We start from the raw sequence: 21,437 nt of genomic DNA on the forward strand, positions 1-21,437 counted from the left end.
AGTGAGTTCCAGGACAGCCAGGGCTATACAGAGAAACCCTGTCTCGAAAAAAAAAAACCAGTCTGGGTATTTCAGCTTAGTCTACACAGTGAGACCTTATCTCAGGTCAACAGCAGTAATGCAAGAGCTAGTTGGATAGACTGTGACATAGAATGTCCACCTTTGGTGACACCAACCTCTTCTGGCACTAGACGGCTGCCGCTAGCTTGGCGTGCTGAGGGGTGACCAAGGCAGCAGGTGACAGGCCTAAGTGGGGAAGTGTTTTTTGGTTTCTTGGAATTATTGGAAGCCAGGTTGTTTATATAGTCAATTCATTGTGCCAAGCTTTAACACATCAGTCTTTCAACTGATTGCTTGAGGTGTTAAAATCACAAGCAACCGTATTGTTTACTTCCCGTGATTATATTATTATACTCTGTCTTAGTGATGAAGTAAAATAAGAAGGCCTCTGGTCGGGGCTGGTGAGATGGCTCAGCGGATAAGAGCACTGACTGCTCTTCCAAAGGTCCTGAGTTCAAATCCCAGCAACCACATGGTGGCTCACAGCCATCCGTAATAAGATCTGATGCCCTCTTCTGGGGTGTCTGAAAACAGCTACAGTGTCCTTACATATATAATAAATCTTAAAAAAAAAAAAAAAAAAGAAGGCCTCTGGTCACCCTCATTTTAAGAGAAATAACCATTTTTTCCCATTGGGATATTGGTTATTTAAGAGTCTTTTTATCCTCTTGTTACTAATAAATAACTTCAATATTACCTTCTCCATACAGTTGCTGTTACTAGGAGCACAAATGAGGTTGTTGGAAACTCAGCATGACCCTCTTGCTCTCTGCAGGTCCTTGGGTGTAACACTTTGGGAACTCTTCAGCAGTGCTGCTCAGCCTTATGCAAACCTTTCCGACCTGGATGTCCTCAATCAAGTCATCAGAGAGAGGGACATGAAGCTCCCGAAGCCCCAGCTGGAGCAGCCTTACTCGGATAGATGGTTGGTAGCTTCCATTCTGCCTTGTAACCTTCAAAAACAGAGCACTGGGGAAGGAGATGGCTCGTAACAGAGGGCCTGAACTCGCATCCCCAGCGCGGGTATAAAAAGCCGAGTGTGGGAGTGTGAACCCGTCATCCTGTACTGGAGAGGTGGGAACAGGAGTATCTTTGAGGCCTGATGATCTAGCTGGTCAGCCTCACTGAATCAATAAACTCCAGGTTCAATACACACACACACACACACACACTCTCTCTCTCTCTCTCTCTCTCTCTCTCTCTCTCTCTCTCTCTCTCATATACTCATATGGTCCTTACTTTTTGACAGTAGATATTCTAAAATGTAGTCCTTTTTACATTGTTTATGATTAATTTTAGAAGTATCATTTCTACGTTAGCCTGTCCTGTTGACACCTACACTTTCAATTAAAACAATTAAAAATGATATCTTTAAAGTGATAGTAATTTTAAAAACAGGACCAAGGGTGGAAGTAGCCCTGTGAAGAGCTCTGGCCTAGCACTCACAAGTTCCTGGCTTCCCCTAGTGTTTGATAGAAAGTGTTCTGATAAACATATCCCCACTAAATAGTTGTTAGGAGGAGGGTATGGGGCTACCAGGATGGCTCTGGGTAAAAATGCTCACACCTCCAAGGCCAACAGCCTGCATTTGACCCCTGCTAGCACGTGGGGTAAGAGAGAGCCGACCCCTAACACGAGTGCCGTGGGATGTCCCACTCCTGACTAAATAAACAAACATTTAGAAAAAGAAGAAAAGGAACAAATGTGGCAGAAAGAACCCTTTCAGAGTCAGTGGTCCACATGACTGGGCTTGTCAGCTCCCTGTCATGGAAGAAAGGGGTGCCCATGGGCTCCCACCCCTCCTTGAATGTTTATACACACACAGGATTGGTGATCGGGGAGGGGCAGGGGTGCATATACGCCCACAAATGAAAATAGAAGGGAGGCTAGTTGGAAAGAATTGGAAAGGAACAAGGGAAGGGGCAGGTGTATGAATAAGATCCTAGTGCAGTATGTGCCTGAATACAGATGTCACTGTGAAACCCATTAGCATGCATGATTAATATATGGTGATGAAAATACTAAAAACAGACATATCCAAACGAGCACAAATTGAGATTTTAGAAAAACAAATTTCTGCATGTTTTTAGAATGCTGTCCAAACATTAACAATAGAAATTTAAAACAGCAACCAAAAAATTACTTTTTTTGATGGGAAGACCATTAGAAGGAAACCAGAAGAAGGCATGACCTGGCAGAATCTGTGCCTGAATGCTATGAAATGTCCTGGGGAAATGGGTGCCTCACTCATTCTTTGCCTTCGTCTTGTGCCGTAATCACACCCTGAGTTAAGCCCTTAACCACAGCTAGTGGTGGTCGAGGTATAGAAACTTAGGGAGAAGGGCATGTTGAGTTGGCTTTGAAGTAAGGTCCCTTCTTTCCTATGTCCCTGTTGGTTAATGTCCCTGTGTGCCTCTCAGGTATGAAGTGCTACAGTTCTGCTGGCTGTCTCCTGACAAGAGGCCAGCCGCAGAAGACGTGCACCGTCTGCTCACTTACCTGAGGATGCAGAGCCAGCGGGACTCGGAGGTCGACTTTGAACAGCAGTGGACTGCTCTCAAGCCTAACACCACCAGCAGGGACGCATCCAGCAGCGCCGCCTTCCCCATCCTTGACCACTTTGCCCGGGACCGGCTGGGTCGGGAGATGGAGGAGGTCCTCACGGTGACTGAGACCAGCCAGGGCCTGAGCTTTGAGTATGTGTGGGAGGCTGCCAAGCATGACCATTTTGATGAGCAGGGCCGGGGCCACCCAGATGAAGCCTTGTCTTACTCCAGTATGTTCTTCCCCGTTGAAGTGTTCGAGAATTCACTTTCAGATCCTGGCCCTGGCAAGCAAGATGACAGTGGCCAGGAGGTGCCCGTGAGGGCCCCTGGGGTGGTTCCTGTGTTTGATGCACACAACCTCTCTGTTGGAAGTGACTACTACATCCAGCTGGAAGAGAAGAGCAGTAGCAATCTGGGACTGGATTATCCACCTGCACTGCTAACAACTGAAGTAGACAATCCAGAAAGGGCTGGAGCTGAGGCACCCCATCTTACGGTCCTTAAGAACCCTGTGTCTGAGGAGCCCAGGACAGAAGAGGATTTCTTCCAGAGCAGTGCTCACCCCAAAGAAGCCAGCTCTGCCGAGGACTCACGTGCTGCCAGCATCCCTGGGAGCCCTTTCAACATATTTAGTGACCTTGACAGAGCAGATGACCTGCCCAGTCACCAAAAAATATTTGATCTAATGGCACTAAATGGAGTTCAAGCTGACTTTAAGCCAGCCATCTTGAGTTCAAGCCTGGATGACCCCAAGGACACCTGCCAGTGTGACAAAGAAAAGCCCCGTAAGCTTTTGGGCCCGGACCCTCTGGGCTTGTCAGACGGCCTTTTGCACCAAGATCACTTTGATCCACTGAGTGTCCAAGAATTGTCAGAAAACTTTTTATTTCTTCAGGAGAAAAATCTACTGAAAGGCTCACTGCCTAGCAAGGAGCAAGTGAACAATCTTCAGACAGAACTTAAGAATGCAGGTTTTACCTCTGCACTGTTAGAGTCCCCCCAGAGAGGCTCCGCAAGTTCTGAACTTGAGTTCCTGGAAAATACACTAGACTTTCCTTTGTCACAGGGAGACACGAGTGGACAGAATGAAGGTACAGGTGTCATGCGTCATGGTGGCACCTCACCACAGGCCTCCCCAGCCTCGATCACAGAAAAAGGATCTCCTAATGGCCCCCCAGACTCAATTCTGAGGCCAGGAGAAACCAAATCCTTTATAGATGTCGGAGTCCCTGAGAACTCCATCTGCCTGGATCTAAGCCCCGACCCCGTGACTGTTCCAGTTGAAATTCCTGCTACGGATGCCAAAACCCTTGATGGGGGTGATGAACCCCCAGATGTCACTTGCCAAAGCAAGGAGGCCTTGAATCTAACCGAAAGAGACCCCATCCTTGTGAATGATATTACTGGTCAGGGTGGTGTGGGGAGTTGTCTTCCAGAATCGAGACAGGATTTACAAAATCAGCCCTTTTCAGAAGCCCCTCTAAGTGGTAGCTCACTGGAGAAAACCTCGGAAGCTGTGGAGACTTTAAATCAGCTTAATTCTAAGGCTGTCCCAAAGGATGCCGCCTTGGCCTCTGCCCTCTCCTCAGACTCCGCCAGCCAAGATAGCCTCTTAGAAGACAGTTTGTCAACACCCATCCCCACCTCAGAGCCGTCTGTGGAAACGCCAGATTCCCTGGATTCAGTGGATGTCCATGAAGCATTGCTAGAGTCCCTAGGCTCCCACACCCCTCAGAAACTCTTGCCCCCCGATAAGCCTGCGGACAGTGGCTATGAAACGGAGAACCTGGAGTCTCCTGAGTGGACCCTGCACTCTGCACCTGAGGGCACTGCTGACTCAGACACAGCTGCAGCAGGTAACAGTGGCCACAGCAGTTTGCCTCCCAACCCGGTCATTGTCATCTCGGATGCAGGTGATGGCCACAGGGGTGCTGAAGGTCCCCCTCAGAGCTTAACACTTGGCACCCAGAGTTCATATCGAGACTCTGCATACTTCTCAGACAATGATTCAGAGCCGGATAAAAAGCCCGAGGAGGTCCCAGGAACATCTGCCAATGCCTTGGCGTTGGTAAAGGGCCAGTCCTCACTTGAGTCAGTTGTCCCAGAAGAAAGCTCTGATGTCACAGAAAGCTGCCTGGAAGCCCCACAGGACAAGCCAGATCAAAGTCAGGTGTCTACTTTGCAGAATTCTTGTCACTCAGAACTACAAGAAACATTGCAGCCCACACCAGCTGATGCTTCCAGAGAGACCTACCCTGTGGACGACGAGGCCAGCAGCCCCTTGAGTTTGTTGAATTCAGAACTTAGCAGCTGCGATGACCTGGAGACACAGGAAGATCGCCCATGCACCCTGGCCTCCACAGGTACAAACACCAATGAACTCCTAGCATACACGAGTTCCACACTGGATAAATCTTTGCCCAGCCACTTCGAGAGCTCCAAGCTGAAGGAGCCAGACATCGAAGGGAAATACCTGGGCAAGCTTTGTGTGTCTGGGATGCTGGATCTCTCGGAGGATGGGATGGATGCAGATGAGGAGGATGAGAACAGTGATGACTCGGATGAGGACCTGCGGGCCTTCAACTTGCACAGCCTAAGCTCTGAGTCGGAAGACGACACGGAGCACCCTGTGCCCATTATTGTCAGTAACGATGATGGTAGACACCTGCGGAGTTTGCTGAAGCCCTCAGCTGGGGAAGTCATGGAGCAGCTGCCGGAAGACTGGAAGAAGGAAAAGAAGGCAGTAACATTTTTTGATGATGTCACCGTTTATCTGTTTGACCAGGTATCTCTATTTATATTGTCGAGAATTTCAAGAAGGTGTGAAACTAGCTGTGGTCTGATTTGATTATGTTTATAAACATCCAGAATTTTATTTCCATTTGTCTGTGGTGTGCATGTATTTGTATTTGCGTGTGTGTGTGTGTGTGTGTGTGTGTGTGTGTGTGTGTGTGCGTGCTTCTCTGTGGGGAATAGAAGTTGATGCTGGGTGTCTTCTTTGTTCACTTTCCATATTCTATAAAGAGAGCCAGGTTCTCTCTCTCTGCCTTACACCCAAATTCACTGATTCAGCCCGTCTTAGCCAGCTTGCTCTGGAGGGCCGTCTCTACCTTTTGTACCCTGAGATAACTTGTGGGTGCTCTTCTCCACATTTACATGAGTGCTGGGGACTTGAACTCCAGACCTTATGCTTGCTTGGGAAGCGTTTTACCCACTGAGACATCTTTTCAGCCCCCAAAATTTTATAACTTCTGACTCCAAAGACACCATCTTTTTGGTCCCATGGTCCTTGATGCCAGCTTCCCTTGGAAATGCAAACCTCCTGACTCCCCTTTCCGGTGGAGCAGTGGCTGTGCCCTGCTGAGACCTGTGCTTTGGTTCTGTCACAGTGCTGATTCTGAGCCTTAGAAGTAACCTTTTTCATAATGACTGCCACCTGGGATATGACTGGGCTCCACATTACCACATTCAAGGCAGACAGTGATAGCAGAGTGGACAGTCTTTGGCTGCCCTGTAGCCCTCAGGACAAGCAGTAGCTAAGCTCTCCAGGAGGTCACCATGGGAACTTGTCTTGATAACTTGTGGGGTTTTTTGTTTGTTTTGTTTGTTTTGTTTTTTTAACTTTTTTGTTCATTTTTCTGAGTCAGGGTTTCTCTCTTTGTGTAGCCCTGACTATCCAAGAAGTCTCTCTGTAGACCAAGCTGACCTTGAACTTAAATCCACCTTCCTCTGCCTCATGAGTGCCAGGTCTAAAGGTGTGCGCCATGCCTGGCTTTGTGACAAGCCTTAGCATGTAGTAAAGGGATGAAGCCAGCCCTTGGGCGTTCTTGGGTCTCCAGACAGAGATCTGCTGAAATTAGTTGACCACCTTTTATTTTGAGTTTGACAATTGGCAGTAATAAGCAACTCTTGGGTGCAGGCCTCCTGCTGGCAGGGAGCTCTGGAGAGGGTGGCCAGCAGCGTCCCCTATGGGGTGTGTATGGAGAGTCTAACATGCAGACAGCAGGACAGAGCCCTTCAGCTCTGACCCTTGGTGGGTGGACAGACTTCGACTAATAACTGGAGAGCTAGCGTTTTCTCTCTCTCTCTCTCTCTCTCTCTCTCTCTCTCTCTCTCTCTCTCTTTCTCTCTCTCCCTCCACACGCACGCACGCACGCGTGTCTGCTTACATGTGGAGGTCAGTGTCAGGTGTCTTGATTGCTGTCCATCTTATTTTCTGGATAACTTAATGAACCTAGATCTCACAGCTTTTTTTGGATTTTTTTTTTTGGGGGGGGTTTGTTTTGTTTTTCGAGACAGGGTTTCTCTGTGTAGTCCTGGCTGTCCTGGAACTCAATCTGTAGACCAGGCTGTCCTCGAACTCAGAAATCCACCTGCTTCTGCCTCCCAAGTGCCGGGATTAAAGGTGTGCACCACCACTGTCCGGTGATCTCACAGCTTTAAATGTCTGTCTATCTATCTATCTATCTATCTATCTATCTATCTATCTATCTATCTTTGTATACCACTTTTATGCCTGGTTCCCTAAGAGGTCACAAGAGGCTCCCCTAGAACTGGAGTTACAGATGGTTCTGAGCTACCATGTGTATGCTGCATATTAAACCCAGATCTTCTAAAAGAGCGGCCAGTGTTAAGCCATGACCCCAGCCCCAGCTTTTTAATCTGGGTGTTGGGGCTTGAACCTGGGTCCTCAAGCTTTCATGGCAAGCATTTTACCAATGGAGCCATCTCACCAGCCCCTTCCTTCTTTCCTTCCTTCCTTCCTTCCTTCCTTCCTTCCTTCCTCCAAGTTCTGCACTTTCTGGTCTTCATAAACTTTGAGTTACTGTAGATGTTAATGGAACCCAGGGCCTTGGGCTAGTAGTGTACTGTCACTGCCATATATCCCTAGTCTTTGTGGTTGTGAGACAACTAAGTAGTTCAAGGGAGTTTTAAACGCTTTCTTGTAGCCCAGGCTATTCCTGAACTGGTGGTCCTGCTGCCTTGGGCTCCTGAGTGCCGGCATTGAAGGTGTTAACCGTCACCTGCTGACCCTGAATTTGCTTCTTTTGTGTGTGTGTGTGGGGGGGGTGGTTTTGGTTTTGGTTTTGTTTTTTTTTCAAGACAGGGTTTCTCTGTGTAGCCCTAGATGTCCTGGAACTCACTCTGTAGACCAGGCTGGCCTCGAACTCAGAAATTCGCCTGCCTCTGCCTCCCAAGTGCTGGGATTAAAGGTGTGCACCACCATGCCCCACCTGAATTTGCTTCCTGAATCAGTTAGATTCTGATTAAGCGCTCAAGTCATGGGGCCTGAGAATGGGCCCCACCATATGCCAGAAGGCCAAGGATCCTTGCTGTGTCTGACAATGCTTGCCCTCTTTTTTTACTTAGTCCTCAAAGCCAAGCGCTTGGCTTCATTTTGGCCTTTGGGAAGCACCTTCTCAGGGTCCTGTGGTGGAGGCTTCCAGCACTATATCCCCTCGTCCCTGGGATGCTGGGCTCTAGTCACTTTCTTACCAAGTGTCTCAGGGCTGGGGTCACAGCTCAGCTATAGAGGGTGTGTGGCCGGCAACAGGAGATAAAAGTGAACAACAACCAACCAACCCCCTTCTTTATTGCTGCTTGTGGGATTGGCTGAGCCTGATGTGGGTGGGCTAGCCAACTGCCTGCCCACCCTCAGCTGCTTTCAGGGCCGTCCTGAGGCTGACCTCCAGAGCCAGCCAGGGGCAAGCCTGCCTCTCCTGTTTGTAGAGTTGGTTTGGGTTTTGGCTTTCTTTGGTTTGCACTGCTGGTGGCTGTTGTCCTTGGCTGAGCTGTTAGGGCTGTGGCTTGATTGAAGAGTAGGGAAGTGGCTTCCTCCTCTGGGAGCTTCTGGGAGAGACTAAGATTTGGGAGCTTCTCCAAAGAATGGCTTTCGGCTTCCTGGATTTTTTTTCTGTATTGTTGTCTCTCTTCAGTTTCATTGCTATCTCCTTCGTCTTTAGTACTTCCTTATACTCACATTGGGTTGGGGTTTTCCCTAGTATTTTTATGGGTGTTTTACCTGCATATATGTCTGCATGCATGATGTGCCTGTGCCCAAGGAGGTCAGAAGAGGGTGTCAGATCCTCTGGAACTGGAGTTAGAGATAGTTGTGAGCTGCTGCTGTGTGGGTGCTGGGAATCCAGTTCAGTACCTCTGGAAGAGCAGCCAGCACTCCTGAGCCATCTCTCAGCCCCTTTTCCTAGATTCTGGGACTTGAGACTTTTTTTCTATTAGTCTTTAATGGCGTAAATGTCCTTGTTGCTGCTGTAGCTGATTCCCGGGGGTTTTAATGTGTTGTATTTCTATTTCATCCAGCTCAGATTACTTCTGGATTTCCCGTCAGAGACTAACATGTACAGTATTTCATTTCTGAGAGGTAGAGATTTTCTTTATGGTTAATGCATTTATCTTATTTACTACATCTCTATTCGGTGTGTATGTACTCATTGCCGCCGCTGTGTACATGTGGAGGTAAGAGAGTAAGTTGAAGAGTCATCTCTCTGCCCTGGGAGCCCTGGGAGTCCAACTCAGCTCATTGTGCTTGGTGGCAAGCATCTTTACCCATGGAGTATATCCCCACTTTCTTTTCCCACTTATTCGTCTGTTTTTGCAGTGTGTGTGTGTGTGTGTGTGTGTGTGTGTGTGTGTGTGTGTGTATGTATGCAAATGCCACGGGCACATGTGGAGGTTGGAGAACAACTAGGAGAGTGGGTTCTCTCTTTCCATTATGTGGGTCCCAGAGCTAGATCAGCCTTGGCGATGGGCGCTCAGGTTGGGCATTTTATTGTCCCTTTCTGGTGAGGACCTGTAGTCTGACTACTGTGGGGCCAGTGAGGCGAGCGCTGAGATGGATTGTGCTGCTTGTGCCGTGGCCTGGCACACGTGGGTGCCTGGGATCCAAACTCACATGGTCTGGCTTGCACGGCAGGTACTTGATGAGCTAAACTGTCTGTTTTTAGTGGCGTGCTTGGCCTTAGCTGTGGTGTTTGCTTCTACTCTAGTGCGTCAGCCTCTTTCTTTCCTTTGGAACACTGCTGTCAGCACTGTTTTCTGTGCTGGTGCTAGTGTGTTATACTTTGAAGGAAGCTGTTCTAGGGGTTTCAGTGTGCACACTACCTTCTGGGTCAGCTTGCAAGCAGCGTTTCCCCACTTCTTACAGAGTGTAGAGGTGCTGCCTCTGGCTGCTGCCTTCTGCCCCTCATCACGACTGGGTCATGTGTCTGCATCCATTGAGAAACCCCATCAGGCAGGACAGTGGATTTCTGTGAGTTCAAGGCAACCTGGTCTTCCACTTGAGTTCCAGGACAGACAGGGCTATGCAGAGAAACCCTGTCGAGAGGGGGATACCTCATCAGGGTCTGGGGATGTAGCTCAGTGGTAGAACACTTGCCTAGAATGTATGAGGCCTTGAGTGAATCCTAATCACCATGACCTCTTCTCAAAAAATAAATTAGTGTAATCACCAGACATTTTAAGAAATTCGTGAGCATGAACTAGGAGTGCATCTTAGTTGGTAGAGTGCTTGGTTAGCATTCATAAATACCCAATACCTCTTCAAATGGGCGTGGTGGTACATAGCTGTGATCCAGCACTTGGGAAGTAGAAACTGGAGGATTGGAAGCTCAAGGTCATCTTGGCTACACAGCTTGTTGGAGGCGAGCCTGGGTTTTGTGAGACCCTGTCTCAGCAGGCACGCATGCGTGCATGCATGTGGGTGAGGGAGAGTAGCTAGGGCTAGCAAGGCAGCTCAGTGGTTAAAAGCGCTTGCTTTCAAGCCTGCTGAGGTGAGTTTAGATCCTGGGACCTACATAGAGAAGAAGGAAGAGAACCGATTCCCACAAGTTGTCCTCTGACGTCTGTGTCTGTGCTATAGCATGTGCCGCTCATATTCCCCACAGAGTAATACGTACATACATACATACATACATACATACATACATACATACATACATACATACAAGCAGTATGGCCAGCTTTTGTAAAAAGAAAGAAAAGAAGGTAAGGAAAATGGGTTTCTATTCGCTCAGTGGCTCCGTCTTCAGCATGGGTGCTCTGGGTTGCTGTCGCGTATCTTGTCCTGCTTGGAGAAGTTCATTCAGCTTTTTTTCCTCAGCTTCCTTTGCCCTCTATCCACTGACAACCAGTTCTTCAGCTCACACTTACTCCTGAGGGGTATTTTCTCCGCCTGTAGATCCCTGTTGTCAGCCCTTTCCTGTCAGCATTTGGCCCCACTGTTTAAACTCTTCAGCTTTTCCCAGTACTTGTGACCTTTGGCACCTGGGTGGACCATTTCTTCTGTGCAGGGAGGTTGTCCTGGCCCCTTGAAGGCTGGATCACATTAGACTTTGTGTCTTCCTGCCGTGCCATGGGGAATCTGGCTTCGAAGGTTGGAGTGTGTTGGTCTGTTTCTCTTAGGCCTTCACAGCTGACTTTCGGCCACAGCTCAGCCCCCTGTGACTTCGATATCAGTCCTAGTTCCTCTTTCTGCTCTGGCCTGTGCATGTGTCCCTGGCTGCGCTGGATCTTGGTGTTGTCCCTCATCCCATAGTGTTTCCACAGCTTTGCTGCATTGTTTGTGTGTTCAAGGGAAGGCCCCGGAACTCCTCAACATCTGTCTAGAGTCTAGGACTCTTCCGTCCTGCACCTGTCTGCCTGTTCATTTCCGTCTCGGAGTCTCGGGATGCTCTCGCATGCCTTGTGCGGGTGGGTGCTGGAGCTGCATTTGAGGGACCGTATACTGTGGGACCTTGCTGTGTATGGTGACAGGGGCTTACTATACATCATTCAGGAGGCCGGCGGGGTCAGGGGGTTGGTGCCAGGGCTGGAGAGAACTGGTCTTGGTGATCTTTAACCCCAGCAATGTAGAGGCCGAGAGGCAAGCAGATACCTAGGGTTTGAGACCAGCCTGGTCTACACAGAGAGACCCTGCCTCAAAAGGGAAGAGATGGCTCATGGGTTAAGAAGACTGGTTGACTTTACAGAGGACCTGGTTCCCAGCACCAGTTTGGCAGCTCATAATTATCTGTAACTCTGAATCCAGGGGAATCTGATGCTGCCTTCTACTCGTAAAGTTAATAACTCCTTTAGCATACCTCACCTGATGATCCTGTCAGCCCGGGTGGAAGAGCCATGTGGGCTCCAAGAAGACTGAGTGCAGTCTTTGTTTGGCTTTTCAGGAAACCCCCACCAAAGAGCTGGGACACTGCGGGGGAGAAGCACACGGCCCTGGGCCCAGCAGCGCAGCAGCATCCTCAAGCTCCCCCTACCTAGGGAGGTGCATGAATTCCGAAAGTTCCACGGATGAAGAAGGTATTTGTGCTGCCTTGGTCAATGCAGAGTCACGATGCGGGTATTTGTTTGCTTGTCTTTGACTCAATTTCACTGTGTGGACCAGGTTGACCTGTGACTTAGGAGAGATTCCCCGTCTCTGTCCCTCTCTCCCAAGTCCTAGGAGTAAAGACATGTGCTGCCTGCCATGCCTGGCCCACGGTATATATACTGTTGGAAAGAAAGGAGCAGCACGTGTGTAGGTGGCCGTGTGTTGGCAGGCTGTGTCGGGAGGCCCCGGCTCCCTGTCCTTATCAAGAGCTGATAACGTAAAGATAACAGGATGCTGTCCTCACTGCAGGCGGAGGCTTCGAGTGGGACGATGACTTCTCCCCGGACCCTTTCATGTCAAAGACCACGAGCCTTCTGGGTTCCAAGCCCTCTCTGCAGACCTCCAAATACTTCTCTCCTCCGCCACCCGCCAGGAGCACGGAGCAGAGCTGGCCACACTTGTCCCCCTGCTCCCGCTTCTCCATCTCTCCTGCCAACATTGCCAGCTTCTCTCTCACACACCTCACGGACTCAGACATTGAACAAGGAGGTGAGAGGAGCCCTGCATGTGCTGGGGGTGGGGCCATGGCGTGATGGTTTTCATCCGGGAGTGCCCTTTTACCCTAGCCCACAGGGTGGTGGTAGTGGGGTTCCTGGGATAGATAAGCACATTGTTCTGCCATTGAGGCACATTCCTCCCTGGGGTTTCTAGGCAGGGGCTCTACCACTGAGCCACACCCCAGCCCCTCACTGGGGGATTCTAGGCAGGGGCTCTACCACTGAGCCACACCCCAGCCCTTCACTGGGGGATTCTAGGCTGGAGCTCTACCACTGAGCCACCCCCTAGCTCCTTACTGCTTTACCACTAAACTTCCTTCCCAAGTCTCTTACTTTTTGTTTTGTTAATGAGACAAAGTCTCACCTGGTTGCCCTATGTGAACTCAACTCTAGTCTAGTTTGGCCTTGAACTTTCAGACCTTCCTCAGATTAAGCGGCTGACATAATAGGCCTGGTGCATCCCTCACAGCCTGGCAGTGCATGTGCGGCCACGCTCCCACACTGGGCTCACTCCCGGTGCCCATTTCTGTCCACCCTGCTGGACTGGCCCTGGAGGGCTTGGAGGTCCCAGAGTGGGCTCTGCTATGTATTTTCCTTTCCCCTTTGCTGCCAGCCCCGCTTCCTCAGGTTACACATCTGTCCCCGGGAAGCACCCTGCACAGGCACCTGCTCTAGCCACACTTGACCTGTGGCTTGGACGTGAGCCCAGGCTCTTCCCCAGCAGTGTTGATTTTGCCATTAAGTCTTGGTCTCTGTGCGATACTAGGGGCCAGCTGGGGACTCACAGCAGGGCCATTTGAAGTAGCAATACCTGAACATATGGGCCCCTTTCCCTATACCAAGATCAGGAGATAAATATTAATAGGTACATTTTTTATTTGAAGTTTACAGATCAAATAATAACTGTAGGATATAAAGCACTTTTATTTGTTTACTTGCTTTTCACCTGTGCCGATGAGATAATGCCTGAGCCTAAGGACCTCTGGGGGGGCAGGTGCCTGAGTGTGACCATGGAGCCTCTGGGAGCCAAGCACCTGTGTATGCAGAGCCCTGCAGGTTCTGGGAAGGAGGGAAGACAGGGGAGCACAGGAAGGCACCAGCTACACTTCCTTTTCCTGCCGTTCTGGTCTGGTCGCCTCCGTGCTGGTACTGTCTGGGTAGTCAGCTCTTAAATCTGACCTGCGCTGTTCTGTTGCTTCTGTCTGGACATAGGCAGCAGTGAAGACGGAGACAAGGACTAGGTGGCTGTAGACACTCTCCCAGCCAGCAGCGCTCCTGCTTGTCCACTTGAGCAACGTCATCCACTCCATGCTGACTGGCACCAGACAGTGAGCGGCTCAGGAGTGATGGAGAGCCGGGCCACCATGCCAGGAAGCCAGCTCCCTCTGCAGTGCTCGCCTGCCCGCTCGCCTGGGCTGCTCCTGCGCTCGAGCTGGGCATCCTGCTGAGGTGGCCACACTGCCACACTGTTCTGGCACATGAGTGTTGGAGGACCTGAGCACCTCAGGCCGTGGGTCTGTCTGTGTGTAGATGTCTGCCTCGCCACACGGGTGCCACAGAGGGGTGCACCAGGCGAGTGAGTGGTCACAAGTGAGCCATATTTGTTGTCTTTAGGAAATCACTAGTTGCTCTTTGACTGCACTGTGGGTGAGTGTTCTGAGCCCCCAATATTGTACAGCATCGTGAACTATCCAAGGAGAGCCTGGCAGGTCACGCTGGTGCTGTCCACTGGTCTGATTTTCTTTCTCTTATCTTTTTCTTTTTGTTTTGTGTCTGTCTCCTTGTGTGTCTGCTCTGCATGGTACTGTAAAGCTTCGGTATTTTGAGTGTTCTTCTATCTTCAGTTCCTCCCATGGGAACTGTGCGCAGGCACCCTTCCCCAGGCCCTTCTGATTCTGGGAGTTAGGTTGTGGTTTGTGTTCTTAGAGGACATATTTTTGGTGAGGCCAAAACTGCTGTTCTGTTCCGTTGATTGCATTGAGCATGTTTCTGTATAAGGTGGGTTCTCTGGGCAGCCTGCCCTGCCTCTCGTGCTTTGAAATTCTTTTGGTAGAAATCCCATAAAAGGTTCGCCCAGCACTCAGTGCCCAGGATCCTTTTCTGGCGAGATGAGGCCAAGCACCACTTGCTCTGCACAGAGGCCAGCCTGCAGGAGCTCTATGTCTCAGGCAGGTGGGACCTCTGAGACACTGGTCCCCGCAGAGCTGCGAGTGAGAAGAGCGGTCTGTCCACGCTGGGTGCTGCTGAGGGAGCTGTTTGGAAACGTCAGGGAGGGCTTCTCCTCATTCCAGGCCATAGCGCCCAGGGTACAGGCAGCCCCTGGGGCTGCAAGGAGCAGGGCAGAGGCCCCAGCAGGGCCCCCTTCCTGTATCAGCACCCAGTTCTCCTCTTGTTCTGAAAGGGATTTCACGTCTTCAGCATAGCTTCAGTACATCATCGTCGAAGGAGACTGCTGTCCCCAGCACAAGAGGGAGGCCGCGCTCTGACAAAGGAAGTATCGGTGGCCATTGCAGCATGCTAATGCCACGCTGAGCGGGAACTGCACCCGCTGGGGTGGCTCTTCTCGCTTGAGCTCCTCACCCCAAATACTTCCTGGTGCTGCCCCTGCTGTCCAGACTCCAGTGTGACGATGGGATGAGTCTCCAGGCGCTGGCCAGGACATCATGCTGTCAGTCAGAAGGACTTGGACTCTCACGCAGGGTGCAGGTGTGGATGTCGGTGTGAGTTTACGTGACAAATTATGACCTTTATTATCAACTCTGATTCGATCCATGAATTTTTTATACTAAGCAATAACTTTATGATCAACAGAAGAAATTTGAGAACAGAGTCTCCTTTTCCCATCCTTGGTGCAGACCGAGCCTGCCTGGACTCCGTAGAAAGCACTGGATCTTGTGACATGTATATTAAAACCAGGGCATTTGAAAGTAATTTTGCCAAAATTGTCATAACTGAATTTTGGCTGTGTGGACTTTTCTGGTTTTTTTTTTTTTTTTTTCCCTTAATTTTCACCTCTATCTACCAGTCTTAGTTGAGAAAGAAAGGAGACGTAACTATAATAATATTTTTTTTTTTTTTCAAATTACAGTTTTCAGAAGTTGAGATTCACTGATTACAGTCAGTAGCCTCCTTTCGCAGCCAGCCTGGGATAGACTTACTGACATTTGAGGGCTGGCCATCTTTCACCATGCTGAGGGGATTTTAACAATACAAATCCCGTTTATATTTATATCTATATCACTCTCATGGTTAATTGCCAAAACAAGAGCATTTTATATATTGAGTTGGGGTGGGGGTGGGGTGGATCTTCTGTGGCGTCGCATGGAAGGGAAGATTTTGTATAACACTCGTCAACACATCCTCCCAAAATCTCAAGCAATATGCAGAAATTTCAGTAGACTAAACTCCAGCCCATTTTTTAAATGTGAGCATGTGCTTTGCCATCCAGTGTGGGTTTTGGTTTGGTTTAGGTTTGTTTTTTGTTTTTCAAGATAGGGTTTCTCTGTGCAGCCATGGCTGTCCTGGAACTTACTGTATAGTCCAGGCTGGCCTCGAACTCAGAGATCCACCTGCCTCTTGCCCCCTGATGCTGCCACCATACCCAACTGGTTTTATTTTTTAGTGATAACTTGGTTGCCCTTGGAGGGCTTTCCAAACCTGGTCACTCACATTGGCAGTGAAATGAGCCGGTGGTGCCTGTGGTTGTCATGCGGTGGGCTCAGTGACTTTTCCTTCTGCCCTCCAAGTCCCTCTTGATATCCTCTATTTGTTAGAAGATGACCGAAGTCAGAAAACAGTAGTCCCCTCCCTGAGAGACTCGTCTGGGCCAGAAGCCATTCATTGAAAAGTTGCGATGGCCACCAGCCTCCAGCCATTCGGGCCTGTTTTTAGAGAGATGGGTTTCTCTGAGGAGGCCTGTCTCCCTGCTGTGCAATGCCTTTTTAAACCTTCCCCTTTTTTCCATACTTCCCATAGGGCATTTGTAGAATTAGAGACCTACTGCATGTCTGTCCCCAGGGCCAGGAAAAGAGACAGGCAGCTCCTCAGCCTGAGAACGCCGATGTGACCAAGTGTCAGGCTCTGTGTGCCACACTTAAGAGCGCCCACCTTGAGAGAGGGCAGACAAGGTTACGTCAAACAGACATCGCAATATTTCTTAAGAAGCAAACAGGGGCACCAGTCTTGGCTTTTAGGAAACTCTGTTTAACTTACACATAAGTTCTTAAGATGTGTTGGCAGTATTGCGTCACCCACGGCCGTCCCGGGGGCTGAACATATGGTGTTTGGTTACTGAAGCCTGCACAGGCGAAGCTGGGTCTTGTGCATGTTCCCACTGTTTCATCCTGTCCTCGCCAGGGATCTGGGTGGGACAGTCACACCCACGGCCTGCCACCTACCAGGTTGTACTTAATGCAATCAGAAGGGGTTCATGGCAATATAACAGTTAATGAACTTGGAGTTTAAATTGTGTACATTTTTAAATTGTAAGATTTTTACTGTATATTGAAGCTTAGTGTGATTCAATAAATTGCTTGTAATTTAAAAACTATTTAATATTCAAAATAAATATAGTTATATATTTATAATAATCTCTGTTGCTACATTTATTCTTTGTTTTTTCCATGTGTGGGTTTGGCCTGATGCTGTGGGTTTCTGAGCTCCCCATGGTCCTAAGGCATGAGGGTGGTTCTCAGGGGACTGTAGAGTCTGGTGCGTGTACGGCTGTGGGCTCTGTAATTCAAGCCTTTCTACTTACTGAGGAGCTGTAGTGAGATTTGGTTTATAAGGATTTGGCCTTGGCCCAGGTCCCAAATGCTACTCCAAGAGGTCACAGCCAGCCTTTCTGTTTGGGAAATGGCTTATTTGCTGAGAAAACCCATGTTCCATTTCTAAAACCCATGATGTTTAAAAATCAAAAGGTCGTGTAAAGTGGACCCTGTATGCCTGTCGTCTGGTTCAGTGGAATCAGAGGCAGCCGACCCTGGGGCTCACTGGCCTGCCTAGCACCCTAGGCCAGAGCCAGGCCAGTGGGAGATCCCGCCTCAACACAGCAAACCGGTGCACCGGAGGATGACAGTTGATGTTGAACTCTGACTTCACACCTTACGCTTGAGCACTGCATGGGTACCACAACACACACACACACACACACACACACCAAACAAAACAGCCTTTCACTGGGTTTGGCATGGTGTGTGCCTTTAATACCAGCAGCTGGGTGATAAGGCAGGATTGCCATGTGTCCAAAACAGCCCAGGCTCTGGTACAGATGAGGTCCTATCTCAAAAAAACAGAAGCAGTTCTATGCAGTATGGGGGTGTCTCAGTCCCCCCCCCTCCAGTCCTTTCACTGAAGTCCAAGTGACATGAGGGAGGTGACAGCTTTCTACCAGAACCATGGCCCACATGGCTGTGTCACAAGTACTGAGACCCAAGCATGCTGAACTTCCCCAGAGCTATGCAGAGAGTCCTGGCTGCGTTTAGACCTGTCCTATTAACCCTGGGGGAGGGGGGGGACTACAATTAGTTGAGCATAGTGACCAGTTCCCCTTAATAATTCCTGCAGCAAGAGGCTGAGGCAGAAGTGTAACCATGAGTCTGAGGACAGCCTTGGCTTTGGAGTCTCTCTCTTAATAGGAAAAAAAAAAAGATCCAGCCAGGGATGTAGCTGAGCACACAAGAAGAAGCACTGGTCTGGTCCCTAGCACTGCACTACCCCAACACACATCTGTAACTACAGCACTCACTGGATTAAAGAATATATATTTTCAGCACATTTTAGTTGAGTGTGCCATGACCCAATTGCAATTCTAGCACTTGGGAGGCAGAGGAGATACTGGAGGATCAGGTGTGCAAGGGCAGCCTGTGCTACAGCTAGCAAAATGGCTCAGCTGGTAAAGTCACTTGCTGCCAAACCTAAGGACTTGAGTTCAACCCCCCAGCACAGCATGGTGGAAGTAGAGAAGACTGCTGCAAGCTGTCCCCTGACCCAGGAGCAAGCACTCACACCAAAAATAGACAGATAAAGGCTAGCCGGAAAACCTGTTTTCTGTAAGCAACATGACAGAGAGGTCAGAGGACAACGTGGGGGAGTTGGTTCTCTCCTCCCACTCTGGGTCCCAGGCTCCTCGGACTTGGCAGCTTCCCCTCTACCCTCAGGCATCTTACTGCCCCATAACAACATAATTACAATTATATTGTAATTCCTTTGTAACCTCGGGAAACCAAGACAGGAGCTAGCAACAGATAGGCAGCCATGAGCTTGGTTGGCTGGTTTTCTAATTGAGTCTTGAAGACTGTGACACCCTGACACCTAGGAGCTCTGGTGACATGGGTGGCATCCCCGATGCACCCCATTTCAGTAACGGGAGACAAAAAGGGGGAACAGCCCTGTCTTTGAGCCCTTAGGGCTAGCAGAGTCCGCTGGAGAAATCAGGGTGCTCCAGGGCAGGGAAGGAGCGGTCTTGCCAGCTTCGCTCAGGGAGGTGGCTGCGGTTCCTGTAAGACTATGCAGGGTGGCTTATCCTAGACTCTGTTCTGACTCTTAACCCCAAGGCCGGGTGTCCTGGCCAGGTGCGATCCGGGGTTCCTCCCCCTCCCTGCCCTGGCAAGTCCCCAGAGAGGTCGTGGGCTCTCAGACCCGGAGGGAGGAAAGGGGAGGCGGGTCCGCTCAGGTCCTCAGAGCGAGGGGCGTGGCCGCAGGTGCCGCCCTGGCCCCGCCCAGCGAGCTCATTTACATGCTTCCCGCAGCCCCGCCCGTGGTGGCTAAAGCTACGTGTCCTTGTCCCCCGTGGGCAGCCTCTGCGCGTACGGCCTCGGATCCCCAGGTAAACCAAAAGGTTGGGGAAACTCTATGGGACTGCTGGGAGGGGACCCGAGAAGCGGGATCAGACGGCCGGCCGGCAGCTGTAGGGGGAAACCGATAGATAGATGGTGGCTTCCACTAAGACTGGCTGGTGCCGTCCACGTGGTAGAACTGGGGGCTGCTGCAGGGCCTTGGCAACTGTCAGTCTGACCTGTGAGCTGTCCTGTGTGCACTCACTGCGGTTCTGGTTCTGATCATGTCTGGACCTGTGTCATGTCCAGCTGTAAACGTGATGTCTAAGGGGTGCCGCCTGTCTGGGACAAATTACAGTGTATGTGTGGGGGGGACCTATAAGCCAGGGTTGAGACCTGTTCCTGGGTGGTTTAAGCAAATTGTCCAGTAGCGAGGCTCAGGAAGTACTTGCACCCGTAAGGAGTAGAGGACCCGAAATGAGTTCCCAGATCAGTGGAGAGGGAGGGAGGGAGGGATGGTAGGTTAGAGAAAAGTGGGTCAGTGTGGACTCAGCCAGGGCTTTGGGAGCACAGGTGAGTCGACTCAGGGTTCAGTGTGGATGGGAAGCGCCTAGGTGTCCACTAAGCACCAGTGGTCAGCTGCACTGGCTAAGGAAGCAATGAGACAGCCATGCCGCGTGTCCACTGGGCACGCTGAATGACTGCAGAGGGGCTGTGTTCTGAATTTCAGCTGGAAGGGCCACCACCCAGCCACCACCTCCTGAGAAAACCCGGCCTGGAGCTATGAAGCCCAAGAACCGGCCCCCTCGGCGCCGGACACCCATGCAGGACGCAGAAGCCACCCCGGGAGAGCAGACGCCTGACAGACCCCAGTCAGGCTCAGGGGCGTCAGAGCTGACAAAGGGTCTCCGGAGCAGGACAGCCCGTGCAAGCGGAGGAGGTCGGGGAGAGGTCAGCCGCCGGCGACAGGGGTCCGGCGGCCGCAGGGAGAACAGTGTTCAGAGGCGGCTGGAGAGCAATGAGCGGGAGAGACAGCGGATGCATAAACTCAACAATGCCTTCCAGGCACTGCGCGAGGTCATCCCGCACGTGCGGGCTGACAAGAAGCTCTCCAAGATTGAGACCCTCACGCTGGCCAAGAACTATATCAAGTCGCTGACCGCCACCATACTTACTATGTCCAGCAGCCGCCTCCCGGGGCTGGAGGCACCAGGTCCTGCGCCAGGCCCTAAATTATACCAGCATTACCATCACCAGCAGCAGCAACAGCAGCAGCAGCAGCAGGTAGCTGGGGCCATGCTTGGTGTCACCGAGGACCAGCCCCAAGGCCACCTGCAACGCTACTCTACACAGATCCACAGCTTTAGAGAGGGGAGCTAGCACATGCTTCAGGCTCTGGGGCGGGTTGGCAGTGAGGAGCCCGCCTGCCCGTCTCAGCTGTGGTCCCTCTGTGCCGCAAGCCCCAGACTGGTAATGACACTATTGAGGTCCTTGCGGGGATTTTGTTGTTGATGAAAGCCCTCCCGTGGCCCAAGCTGGCCTTGAACTCCTGATCCTCCTCACCTCCATCTAGGGCTGGGATTACATCCTGACATGGTGCCACACTGGGGACTGAGCTAAGGGCTGTGTGTGCACGGGCTAAGCAAGCTCTCCACCAACTGAGCTGCATCCCCAGCCCAGAGCTATCTCGCAGTTACTCCACTGTCCTTGAAACTCAGCTCAGACACCAGCATGTGGCAGTTTTTCCTAGCCACCCAGGGGACAAGGGAGTGATCTGGGCCTTCAAATCTCCAGGGAAATCCTACCTGCCCTTGCTGCCCTTTGACAAAGGACGAGCAGGGGTGGGACAGTTTTTGCCTTCCTTAACAATTCATGTGTGGTGGCTGAGGGACAACTCCAGGAAAAAACTTGACTTACTAACGTCCCTGCGACTGCTGAGCCTAAGGTCCATCCCATATTGTGGGGCTATGGGAAACTGGACCCAAAGTGCCACTCACTTCCTCAGGGAATATACAGCAAAGCCAAGATGGCATCTCGTTTCCTCATTTTATAGGATTCCCCTGGCCCAACTCAACAACTGGACTTAGAAACGCCTAGCCAGGCCCCCAATCCCATAGGACTTTAAAAGAGAGGGTTCTCTCTCTCTCTCTCTCTCTCTCTCTCTCTCTCTCTCTCT

General features: G+C 50.6%; 2 protein-coding genes across 3 annotated transcripts in view; both read left to right on the forward strand.

Annotated features, from left to right (window-relative positions):
• The window catches only part of Lmtk2 (lemur tyrosine kinase 2), an 83,431-nt gene extending 66,370 nt beyond the window's left edge, over positions 1-17,061 (forward strand). For both annotated transcript variants that reach the window (XM_029533550.1, XM_029533551.1), the window contains exons 10-14: positions 836-985; positions 2,481-5,391; positions 11,786-11,918; positions 12,238-12,477; positions 13,698-17,061. In XM_029533550.1, coding sequence (XP_029389410.1) covers positions 836-985; positions 2,481-5,391; positions 11,786-11,918; positions 12,238-12,477; positions 13,698-13,726 — 3,463 coding nt within the window. In that variant the 3' untranslated portion in view covers positions 13,727-17,061. The remainder of the gene's footprint in view (positions 1-835; positions 986-2,480; positions 5,392-11,785; positions 11,919-12,237; positions 12,478-13,697) is intronic.
• A 2,177-nt stretch (positions 17,062-19,238) lies between these two features.
• Positions 19,239-20,977, forward strand: Bhlha15 (basic helix-loop-helix family member a15). Its single transcript, XM_021187225.1, has 2 exons — positions 19,239-19,311; positions 19,992-20,977. Exon 2 carries the CDS (start codon positions 20,045-20,047, stop codon positions 20,639-20,641), a length of 597 nt encoding a protein of 198 aa, XP_021042884.1. The 5' UTR covers positions 19,239-19,311; positions 19,992-20,044; the 3' UTR covers positions 20,642-20,977.
• The last annotated feature ends 460 nt before the right edge of the window (positions 20,978-21,437 follow it).

The sequence above is a fragment of the Mus pahari genome, chromosome 23, assembly GCF_900095145.1.
Source record: "Mus pahari chromosome 23, PAHARI_EIJ_v1.1, whole genome shotgun sequence".
Taxonomy (NCBI): Eukaryota; Metazoa; Chordata; class Mammalia; order Rodentia; family Muridae; genus Mus; species Mus pahari.